This window comes from Spermophilus citellus, assembly GCF_964194105.1.
Source record: "Spermophilus citellus genome assembly, chromosome: 1".
In the NCBI taxonomy this organism is placed as follows: Eukaryota; Metazoa; Chordata; class Mammalia; order Rodentia; family Sciuridae; genus Spermophilus; species Spermophilus citellus.
In genome coordinates, this window is record NC_138182.1 from 39131801 (window position 1) to 39143711 (window position 11911).

Here is an 11911-nt window from a genome sequence, read left to right on the forward strand (position 1 = left end):
GGCTTAGCATAGATAGCTTTTACAATGTCAAGGTAAGTTCCTGTTATCCCTAGTTTTTCTAATGTTTTGAACATAAAGGGATGCTGTACTTTGTCGAATGCTTTTTCTCTGTCTATCGAGATGATCATATGGTTCTTATCTTTAAGTCTATCGATGTGGTGAATAACATTTATTGATTTCCGTATATTGAACCATCCTTGCATCCCAGGGATGAATCCTACTTGATCATGGTGCACAATTTTTTTGATTTGCTTTTGTATCCAATTTGCCAGAATTTTATCGAGGATTTTTGCATCTAGGTTCATTAGAGATATTGGTCTATAGTTTTCTTTCTTTGAGGTCTTTGTCTGGTTTCGGAATCAGGGTGATGTTGGCCTCATAGAATGAATTTGGAAGAGCTCCCTCTTTTTCTATTTCCTGAAGTAACTTGAAAAGTATTGGTATTAATTCTTCTTTAAAGGTTTTGTAAAACTCCGCTGTATACCCATCTGGTCCTGGGCTTTTCTTGGTTGGTAGTCTTTTGATTGCTTCTTCTATTTCATCCATTGATATTGGTCTGTTCAAATAGTGTGTATCCTCCTGACTCAGTCTGGGCAAATCATATGACTTAAGAAATTTATCGATGTCTTCACTATCTTCTATTTTATTGGAATATAGGTTTTCAAAATAACTTCTAATTATCTTCTGTATTTCTGTAGCATCTGTTGTGATATTGCCTTTTTCATCCTGTATGTTAGTAATTTGAGTTCTCTCTCTTCTTCTCTTCATTAGCATGGCTAAGTGTCTGTCGATCTTATTTATTTTTTCGAAGAACCAACTTTTAGTTTTGTTAATTTTTTCAATAGTTTCTTTTGTTTCAATTTCGTTGATTTCCGCTCTGATTTTAATTATTTCTTGCCTTCTGCTACATTTGCTGTTGTTTTGCTCTTCCTTTTCTAGGGCTTTGAGATGAAGTGTGAGCTCATTTATTTGTTTATTTTTTCTTTTTTTGAGGAATGACCTCCAGGCGATGAATTTCCCTCTTAAAACTGCTTTCATTGTGTCCCATAGATTCCGATATGTTGTGTCTGTATTTTCATTTATCTCTAAGAATTTTTTGATTTCCTCCTTTATGTCTTATGTAACCCCTTGATCATTCAGTAACATATTGTTCATTTTCCATGTGATGTAGGATTTTTCCTTCCTTCTTTTATCATTGATTTCCAGTTTCATTCCATTATGATCAGATAAAATGCATGGTATTATCTCCACCCCTTTATATTTACTGAGGGTTGCCCTATGGCATAATATATGGTCTATTTTTGAGAAGGATGCATGTGCTGCTGAGAAAAAAGTATATCCACTTGATGATGGTTGGTATATTCTATATATGTCAGTTAAGTCTAGGTTATTGATTGTGATATTGAGTTCTATAGTTTCTTTTTTTTTTTTTTTATTCAGGAATCTTTTATATTTTCAAAATATTTAGGAATATTTTAATTAGGAAAATAAAGGCAATGGGATTTCTATCAGATTCTAAAAGTACCCATGAATTAAATCACTCATATCCCCCACTTAAAAAAAAAAAAAAAAAAACCAAACCAAACCTTAAATCACATTGCTATTAAGCTTTCTTATAGTAAGGAATAAGACCAAGCTATGCTAAAGTACAAAAACCTGAAATTCTGAGCATGAAAATAATTTATTGATTAGACATCTGATTTGTTCAAGCAGTAGGCCTAATGAAGACAGAATTAACACAGCTCATGGAATAGAAAAAAGATTCCATCCAGCACCTGCATCATTTCATATTTCCTGGGGACAGATTATGCATTCTGTATCACAGCCTCACCCTAAAGCATCCACATGTGCTTGATGTTGATGAACTTGAATTGGATATAAGAAACTTCATGTTTGGCAAGTATCATTAATGATGTTACTTTCAGAAACAATTCTTAGGCACTAGAAATAGCACTGCCTGCAGTGAGTCTTTGAAAACCAAAGAAAAGAATACCATCAAATATAATCTTAAAAACAGGAAGGAAAATATATGCATTTTCTGTGAATGAATTGTTTTACATATCAGGAAAAAATGTTGCAATGAGGTTTTCTTTCTAGGAGAATAAAAAAGTAACTTTTAATTGATAGGTGATTTTTGTGGTATGAAAAATCAGAGAAAAATAAAACCAATTTAACCTAAATGGAATTTAAAAAGAAATGCAGGACTAGTAATATGCACTTCTTTGGCTAACTTATTAAAAACTGCTAATTAAATATTTTCAGTCAAATTTTATTAAAAAAAAAAGCAGCAGATCAACATTACAATTCAAGAATCTAATCTAAATATGCACTTGACAATGAAGCACATCTGAGTATGGAGTGAAAAAGGTTTTCCAAAAAAACCATCAAATATATTATCTCCAAATACCCAAATTATAAACCACTCCTTGAAAGCCTTTTGTTAAATGAAATCATAAAGAACTGAAGATTTATTGCTGTGAAAACAAATCTGTAGTACAGTAGTATGAATCTTGGGTATTAAGCATAATCAGCTGAATCAAGTTAGGAAGGTGAAAATGTGGTAAGAATGTGTGTGTGTGTGTGTGTGTGTGTGTGTGTGTGTGTGTGTGTGTGAGACAGAGAGAGAGAGAGGGGGCGGGGAAGGGAGAGAGAGAGAATGAGAATGAGAGAGAAAAGGGAGGGAGGGAGAGAAACAGACAGAAGACCGAGACTGTAAGCCAGTTGACCCAAGAACAACTGAGATATCTAACTTGTTCAGTTGAGACCAGGCATCATGTTAATTCTCCATTTTTTAGAAGGCAATTAAAAGTCAAAATTCCAACAGCCCACAAATCAAATAAAAATATTGTAGAAAGAAATTAAAACTATGTTCAAAGAGCTTTTTCTCCCAGCTCATTTTCAGCACCCCAAGGAAAATAAAAGCATCCATGACTATCACAGATGAAAATAAAATGAACGTCATTGGAATCAGTTATTTTTCCCCACTGAGGTATAAAATCTATATAGAAATTTGATACTATACTATAACAAATTGTACTTCTCATAGTTCTGTTTTAATTTTGTTTAAACCCTGTTTAATATAGTTTTTTTTTAATGTAAAAATGTTGTTTTCATGATTCTGTATCTGGTTTCAGTTCTTTTTCATTTGCTTTTATGTCAATGTTTAATATACTGGCTACCAGTTCTAATCAGGAAAAAAATCTTGGTAATCTCTTCATTGACAGCACACTCAGCAGAAATTACTGATGTGCAAGCAAACCATAAAAGGTGCAGCTCTCCAGAAAGCACATTTTGTTGACTGTTTCACTGTCTGAATATTCTTTTCCATGATTCTTGATGAAAGACTCTTTCAATCTTGTAAACATCAGTGTGCACAGTCTCACTACTATGCATTTTCATGTCCTTGGACAGGAAGGCTGGTTCACAGCTAGTGAAAAGCTAGAGGAGTCTGAGTTTTAATGGCTGATAAATCTTACATCCCGCAGAGGAGGAAAGCACTTTTCCTTTTTTGCTACTTAAGAATGTGGCAGAAACGTATGCTGAGGTAGCCCAGTCAATCCTTATTTTTTTCTTTTTTTAAAAATTTGGTCTCAGAATATTTCTGGAAGGGTGACATTTCGAAGAAGCCACTGCTGGGACCGGCTTCCACTGCAGTCTCTAATGCTGGGCACCTGGCTGTCCTCTTCCGTGGCTTTATCCAGGCACTGATTACTGTTCACATGCTGCAGGGTTAATTTCACTGGGTCATACTCCCAGAGCTGGTTGCCTTTTAGGTGATGGCACTTGAGCATGGTAACTGGGCCATTAAGTTTGGAAACATCTAAGCAAAGGTCATCTGTTCTAATTTCTTTATTGGCAGTATAAGAGAAAACCTGATTGCCTCCCATACCATGACAATTAAAAATTCCAACTTTTTCATTCTCTTTTCTAGCCATGTTATCTAGACACTGATTTGTTTCCACATTTCGTATCTCTCCCAATGAAAAATAGTGACGTGGAATTTGAGAATCAGGGTAAATATTCTCTAGGTACCAAGAAAAAGGTTTGCATTGTAGTTTGTGTCTTAGACCAAGTCTTGATGATATATCCCCATAATCTACCTTTGTAACACCTGGAGAAATTATATAGAAGAAATTCTTGAATTCATCCATCCATACTTCTGCAAGTCGTCTGTTATTTTTATTGATAATTTGCCCTGTGCCTCCTGGAAATGTGTATGGGGTAGCCTTCCGAAACACATGTCCAACATGTGAGCAAGTGACAATTTCCAAAGTTCCTCCACACTGCCAAATCCTAAAGGAAATTTCTAAGTTTTCTCCTCCCCAAATATCCATTCCAGCATCATATGTTCCAATTTCCTGAAAGTAATCTCTGTCTATTGAAAAAAGGCCTCCTGCCATTGTAGGTGTTCTGACAGGAAGAGTCCTATCACCTTTTCTTCTGTCCATTTCTCTCTGGGGAACAGGATACCAGCGAAAATTAAGCTTCCAGTTGAATCCACCATAAGTCATATCAGAGCCTGCCATGTACTCGAAAGTATCATCACTGATCACATCAATGATAGGACATACCACTGTTCTCCTGTCATGTTTGATCCTTGCTAAGAGAGGCTCCAGCCATCCCACTGTGCACTCACAATGAGCATCTAAGAAGGTGATCACCTGGCCTTTGGACACTGCAGCTCCTTTCAATCTAGCTCTGATCAATCCAGAACGCTGTTCCATTCGAATTACATGAACTGGCACTTTGAGTTTCTTCACATAACTCTCTAGAGGTCTTTTCAAAAAGTCTCTTTCACTGGCATCATCTACTAGAACAATTTCTTCTATCATGTGTCTTGGTGAGCGATTAATGACACTATGGACAGTTCGCAGAAGTGTGCTCCAAGCCTCATTATGGAAAACAATCACGACACTTGTTGTAGGAAGATTATCTGGATACACCTTTGTTTTACACCCTTCTAACCTAACATCTGGTAAAGATCTGTTGAGTGCAATCATCTCGCTTGCCATTAAATTGAACTGATTGATTTTAAACATCTCTTTCATCTTTTCTTGATCCTCTTTAGGAATGACAACTGGTTTCCCCATTTCTCTAGGACCTTCATGAGGTTTTTGTACTGGCTCTAGAACATCCCCAGCAGGAAGTCCTCTTTCCTTTTTCTCATCACATTTGTTGCATTCACTGAAGTAAAGCAGCAAGAACATATCCAACAGTACCCAAATTAAGGAGGTGGCTAGGACCACCTTGCAATATGCAAATTTTCTCATGGCACTTTAAGTCAAATGCAAAATTTTAAAATATATATATATATATAAATATACAAAGATCATGAAAATTATTCCAATCCAGTTTCATCAGAAATCACATTCACACCCCCAAAGCAGTTTTTCAAATGAATTAATATTCCAAATCCACATGTCCCACATTTCCTCGCTCTGCGCGCGGCGGCGGCGGCGGGCGCTCCTCCGGGCCGGCCCGGGCGGTCGCGGCGCGGTCCCGCGGGCCGCAGCGCGGGCGCTACTCTGGGGCCGCCGTCCGCCGCGCCGCCTCCTCGGCCACTGCCGCCGGCTCCCCCGGCGGGCGGGCGGGCCTGGCCTTCTATAGTTTCTTTATTCAACTTTTGTTTGGAGGATCTGTCCAATGGTGAGAGAGGTGTGTTGAAGTCACCCATAATTATTGTGTTGTGGTCTATTTGATTCTTGAACTTGAGGAGAATTTGTTTTATGAACGTCGAAGCACCATTATTTGGTGCATAGATATTGATAATTGTTATGTCTTGTTGGTGAATGGTTCCTTTTAACAGTATATAATGTCCTTCCTTATCCCTTTTGATTAACTTAGTCTTGAAGTTGATTTTATTCGATATGAGGATGGCCAACCCTGTTTGCTTATGAGGACCGTGTGCGTAGTATATTTTTTCCCAACCTTTCACCTTCAGCCTGTGTATGTCTTTTCCAATCAGATGTGTCTCCTGGAGGCAGCATATTGTTGGATTTGTTTTTAAAATCCATGTTACCAGCCTATGTCGCTTTATTGGAGAGTTTAAGCCATTAATGTTTAGAGTTACTATTGATATATGGTTTGTACTTCCAGCCATGTTTGATTATTTATCTCTTTTTTTTTAAATTTAGTTTGTTTCTCCGTGATTAGCTTTCCCCCCGCCCTCTGTCTTTACTGAGGCACTTCCCACTGATGGTTTTGGTTATTGTTTTTCATTTCTTCCTCGTGTAGTGTTTTGCTCAAGATGCTTTGCAATGCTGGTTTTCTGGCTGCAAATTCTTTTAACTTTTGTTTATCATCAAATATTATTATTTCGTTGTCATACCTGAAGCTTAATTTTGCTGGATACAGAATTCTTGGTTGGCATCCATTGTATTTCAATGTTTGAAAAACATTGTTCCAGGATCTTCTCGCTTTCAGCGTCTGTGATGAAAAATCCATTGTTAACCTTATTGGTTTACCCCTGAATGTAATCTGCCTCCTTTCTGTTGTAGCTTTTAATATTTTCTCTTTGTTCTGTATATTGGATATCTTCATAACAATGTGTCTTGGTGTTGGTCTACTGTGATTTTGTATGCTCGGTGTCCTGAATGCATCTACAATGTGTATATCTGTTTCCTTTTTTATTTCTGGAAAGTTTTCTGTAATTATTTCATTCAGCAGGTTACTCATTCCCTTGGTTTGAATCTCTATACCTTCCTCTATCCCAATGACTCTTAAGTTTGTTTTTTTTATGTTATCCCATATCTCTTGGATGTTTTTCTCGTGATTTTTTACCAGCCTTTCTGAGTTGGCTAGACTCTTTTCAAGATGATATATTTTGTCTTCATTATCTGACGTTCTGGCTTCTACTTGCTCCACTCTGTTAGTGATACTCTCATTTGAGTTTTTAAGTTGGTTTATAGTTTTCTTCATTTCTAGAATTATTGCTTGATTTTTTTATAATCTCTATCTCCTGATAAAGATGCTTAACTTCTTTTTTTTTATCTGTTTATGTAATTCATTCTCAATGTGTTCTTTCACTGTTTGAATTTGCTGTCTCATATGCTCTTTAAGGTTCCATTCCATCTGTCTAAGGTATTCCTTGAGTTCTTTATTTGACCATTTTTCTGATGACTCTAGGTCCTCCTGAATACTTAGGCTGTCCTGCATTGTTTGTACTCCTTTTCTTCCTTGCTTTTTCATGCTGCTCATGTTACTTCTTGTTCTGTTTGACTGCTGAGTTACTGTTTACTCCTATAAATTTATTTGATGCTTGGGAGGAAAGGTATTAGAAGGGAAGGGAAGAAGTCACTAAAGAGAATGAGAGTAGGCAGGTAGAATTCAAGGAGGGGGAATAAGAAAATTGAAAAGAAATGAAAAGACAAAAGAAAAAATAGAAAATAAAAAAAGAAAAAAAATTTAAAAAATTAAAATTAAAATTTAAAAAAAATTTAAAAATTTAAAAAACAACAAAAAAATGAAAATGAAAAAAACCCCCAAATTTAAAAAAAATTAATAAATGCAGTCTTAGAGTTTGATTAACTTCTCTTCCAGTAGGTGGAGCTGTGCCCACCAGGCCAAGCTTCTCCTGTCAATACGCGGGAACCAATCACTGTGCAGCAGCTCCTCCTCCCAGACTGGGTGGGTCTCCAATCCTCAGTGCCTAGGGCCTTCTCTTGTGTCTAGTCACTTCCCCACTTTTCCTCAAGCCAGGCCCCACTCACTGGTGACGTTCACCACAATACTGGCTACACATCAGGTCTGCTGCTTCCAGGAGTCCTGTTTTCATGAACGCCTGGGCACACTCTCCCTGTTTGCCATTCCCTCAGACCCTAAGTTTGTTGAGCTTGGGGCTGAGAACCCTCAGCGAATTTTGCTTGCCCTCCGGTAGCCACGCCCCCGGTAGCTGGTGCAAGAGACCTCAGTTGTTAGCACTTGTGGGAGCGGTAGAAGGGAGTTCTGCGCCGCGGGTCCCGCGCCACTTCTGATTCCCTCGGTCTGGTTATCGAGCTCACGGGAGAGCTGGGGGGGGCCCTTACGGGAGAGCTGGGAGGGGCCCTTAAGGTTTCCCCACGGTGTGGAGAGGGATGGCTAGGGGATTACACACCTGTTGCTGCTGATTTCAATGAAGTTATCTCCTCCGCCGCAGTCTGGTGACGTCAGTTCTCTGCCATGATGGTATCCGGGTGACCAATGCAACGGGTGGGTCCTGACTGGCTCTCCCAAGCCCCGTTTCAATCCTGTGGCCACTGCCTATGAAGGCTCGGTTGGCCTTAACCTCCGTAGGTTCAGAAGGCCGACCAGTTGTTTCAGCGGGATCATTTAGTGCTGAGTCACAGCAGTTTGTCTGCGAGAAGCAGGCGAACGGGAGCTTGAATTCAGCCGATCCGGGCTCGGTGTGTGTTCTGAGAGGCCCAGACTGTTCGCCCCAGATCCACGTCAGCTCAGCATTGCCTAGTGATCCTGAGCAAACAGCATTTAGATGGTTTAGGACTCCCTATGCCTTCGCAGCTGAAGAGGTCAGAGACTTGATCTCTCCGGGCCTGCCACCATGTTGGATCTAATCTTACTCTTTGAAGAACCAAAGCCAAGAGAGTTCTTGTCCTTCATTCTGTATTTGTTTGACTCTTCATAGAGCCATCTAATTTGTCCCATTTTTCTGCCTTGGGCAGGGGGTGGGGGAGAAGATGTATGTTAGCATCCAGAGGACCAGTCCTGGTTTAAAGTCACGTGCTGTAAGAACTCCTAGTTTTCAGAAGATTAAAGACCTCCTGTCCCCTACCAGAAGCTGATTGCTTCCTAAGGAGCTTTGGTGCCGTCATAGCTAAATGTAGGTGGAACAGGAACTAAACAGAGGATACTGAATTCTTTTATGTATAAAGGTGAACTTATGTAGAAGAGATATTAGGTAGTCACAAAAGGTATGTTGGTTAGAAGGGTTTCATGCTTAAATTAGGGAACAACATAGGTTTATCTCTTTATGCTACCTCTTCTGCACAGGATCTGCTTCAGTGCAGTTGAAGTTATCAGTCAGAGTAATCTACTTCAGCCAGGGCTGGCTGAAGATACTTATTTGATTATTTAATGTGTTTGCATGGCCAGCAGAATGAATTCATGTACTTCTAGGGGTGAGGGGGAAAAAAGGAATTAGCATGAAAGTTTTTTTCCAATTCTCTATTACTTCTCCTAATCTGCTCCTGTTTATGCAATGTTTATTTATCCCAACTATAAACAAAAGTTATTACCAGTGTAGTTTGATTGATAATTAAGACTGTGAAACTTACTGAGACAATCATGTTTACTTTTTGGCTACACTAACAAAATCAGAGTGGAATCTCTCTACATATAGATTCTATATTTCATTACATGTCTAAAAATCCTAAAAAGTTGTTATTCTCCGGTTGGGGTTATGGCTCAGCGGTAGGGCACTCGCCTAGCATGTGCCAGGCAATGGGTTTGATCCTCAGCACCACATAAAAATAAATAAAATAAAGATATTTTAAAAATTATAAAAAAGTTGTTATTCTCAATTCTCAAAATAATTACATTGTTTCTGAGACTATCATAACAGATATCCTGGCTATATTACTAAATATTACAAAATGTAAACAAAAATGTTCCCTGTTTAGAGTTGCCTGGTAGTCTACTGGCTTGTCTCCATCTTGACCAACCCCAAAAGGAGGGAAAAAGTAGAGAAAAAAAGGTAGATACAGAAGACAATCTGGGTGCTCCCAACTGTTTTCATTCTCTTGGAAGAAGTAGTATTCAAGTCTCTGAGAAAGACACCAAAATTCCTTTTAATTCAGCTTGCCCAATATCAAGAACCTTCCATTGACCTGTGAAAAACAGGGGACCTTGAGAAGATATTCTTGGCAAAGATGGTCCAGTTGAAGGAATTGGGATTTTCTACCCAAATCATCACAGAGGAGACTCACATGCACGAAAGGAATGAATGAAAGAGGGTGTTCTGATTTCCATTTATTGAGAGATTAACCTTTGAAATGAAATTCTAAGCTCTCAAGGGTGACTAAAATCATTCCTCTATTTCCATGCCATCTTAAACCTCACATTATTTCATTAGGTTTGTGAAAGATACTTTTTACCATTGTATTATATATTAGTATTAAGTAGAGTGGTTCCCCTCTATCTCTGGGTTCTGGAGGTACAGCCCCATTTCTTTCTTAAGTTACTGCTTGTATATTGAGTTCTTTTATCATGTAGAAGAAATTTATAGGACACTAAAATAATCTTCTCTGGAATAAGTAATTTTACTATTTTTAGCATAACAATCATAGAAAGCTTTTGGAGCTTGGGGTGGGTTTGGGCAGGGGGAGTAAAACAAACAACCTAGCACTACCCTAGGTCAATTTCAGATGAAGAACCTATAATCTGTCTGATAAAAGTTATTCAGTCCAATAAATAATACTAATAGAAATAAATGTCATTATTTCAAGTACATACAAATTAGCCAAATTAGGTTTCCTTTTCCTGGAGGTAAATGAAGTTACCAAGTCCATCAATACAGGATTACTTTTTTCCTAAACAAATAATACCGCTTCATGTCTTCTTTGACATGAACATATTGCTTACTCCTGGAATGTCCTTCCCTCACCTCTTCATCCACTACTTGTCCTAAAAATTCACCTTCCTAGGAAATTTTTTCTGACCCCTAATTTGTGGTCCCTCATTTGTGTTCACTTAGCATTTGTATCATGATACTTTGCACTGGAATAATGAACCAGACCTCACATTCCTGGAAGTCAGCAACCATGTCTCATTCAACTTTATCCTCCAAAATGCTCCAAGGATGGCATCAGACACATAAGCAGTGAGTGCTCAGGAAATACTCCAACCCCAACCCCCTATTTTGTTTTGGTCTCAAACAAATATATTTCATAGATGTTCTTTTGAGATTTTAGCCAAAAGAAACTGATTTCTCTGAGTGAAATAAGCCTCTTAAATTCACTGACTACAACTACTTTGGTCAAGTCACTTTATTCAATGAATATGAATATTCATGTCCTATATACTGTTCTAAATCCAAAGAATCCTGTTTCAAAGAGTTTAGAAGATGGCAATAGTCAATTCACCTCTTATAGAAATATAGCACATTTCCAGGCAATGTGAGATTAGGATATGTACAGTATTGTGAAAATCAGGAAAGAAGTGCAAATGATGCTGTTTAAATGAATTTGAATTGTTGAAGTTCAATCAGGAAGGAGGATGCAGAGAAGGAAAACAATTAGTAGATAAATAGCAGATGGCATTTGATGCCTGCTTTGGGGTTGTCAAAGAAAACCAGAGGCAGCCTGGTACAGAGGTGCACGACAGTGATCCCTGCAACTTGGGTGGCTGAGGCAGGAGGATCACAAATTAGAGGATAGGGCTGGGGATGTGGCTCAAGCGGTAGCTCGCCTGGCATGCATGGGGCCTGGGTTCCATCCTTAGCACCACATACAAACAAAGATGTTGTGTCCGTCGAAAAAACTAAAAAATAAATGTTAAAAAATTCTCTCTCTCTCTTAAAAAACAAAACAAAACAAATTAGAGGATAGCCTGAGTTATTCAGCTAGACTCTGTTTTAAATAAATAAATAGGCCAGGGAATGTAACTCAGTGATAAAGCACCCCTTGGCTCAGTCCCCAGTATAATGATGATAAAATTAATAATAATAATAATAATAATAATAATAATAATAATGCCAGCCCCAGACAGTAAAGTGGTAAATCATGATTTATGAAGGAACATGAGACATTAGGATATAGAACCGGGCTCAACCGCCATATCACAAGTTTGTGAATAAAACCTGTTTTTAAGGAAAGATAGGAGATATCTCTTGAAAATCAAAGGAAGATCAACAGAGGAAAGGAACCAGGGGTGGGAGATCAGGAGGGAGGAGGGAATTGCTGGGGAGTGATACTGGCCA

At 38.2% G+C, this 11911-nt stretch overlaps 1 protein-coding gene across 1 annotated transcript; it reads right to left on the reverse strand.

The window, feature by feature from the left end:
* Positions 1-2575: 2575 nt before the first annotated feature.
* LOC308642696 (polypeptide N-acetylgalactosaminyltransferase 1-like) lies at positions 2576-5574 on the reverse strand. The gene has a single exon (XM_081281884.1). The coding sequence runs from the start codon at positions 5268-5270 to the stop codon at positions 3591-3593; it is 1680 nt and encodes a 559-aa protein (XP_081138010.1). The 5' UTR covers positions 5271-5574; the 3' UTR covers positions 2576-3590.
* Between the last annotated feature and the right edge of the window lie 6337 nt (positions 5575-11911).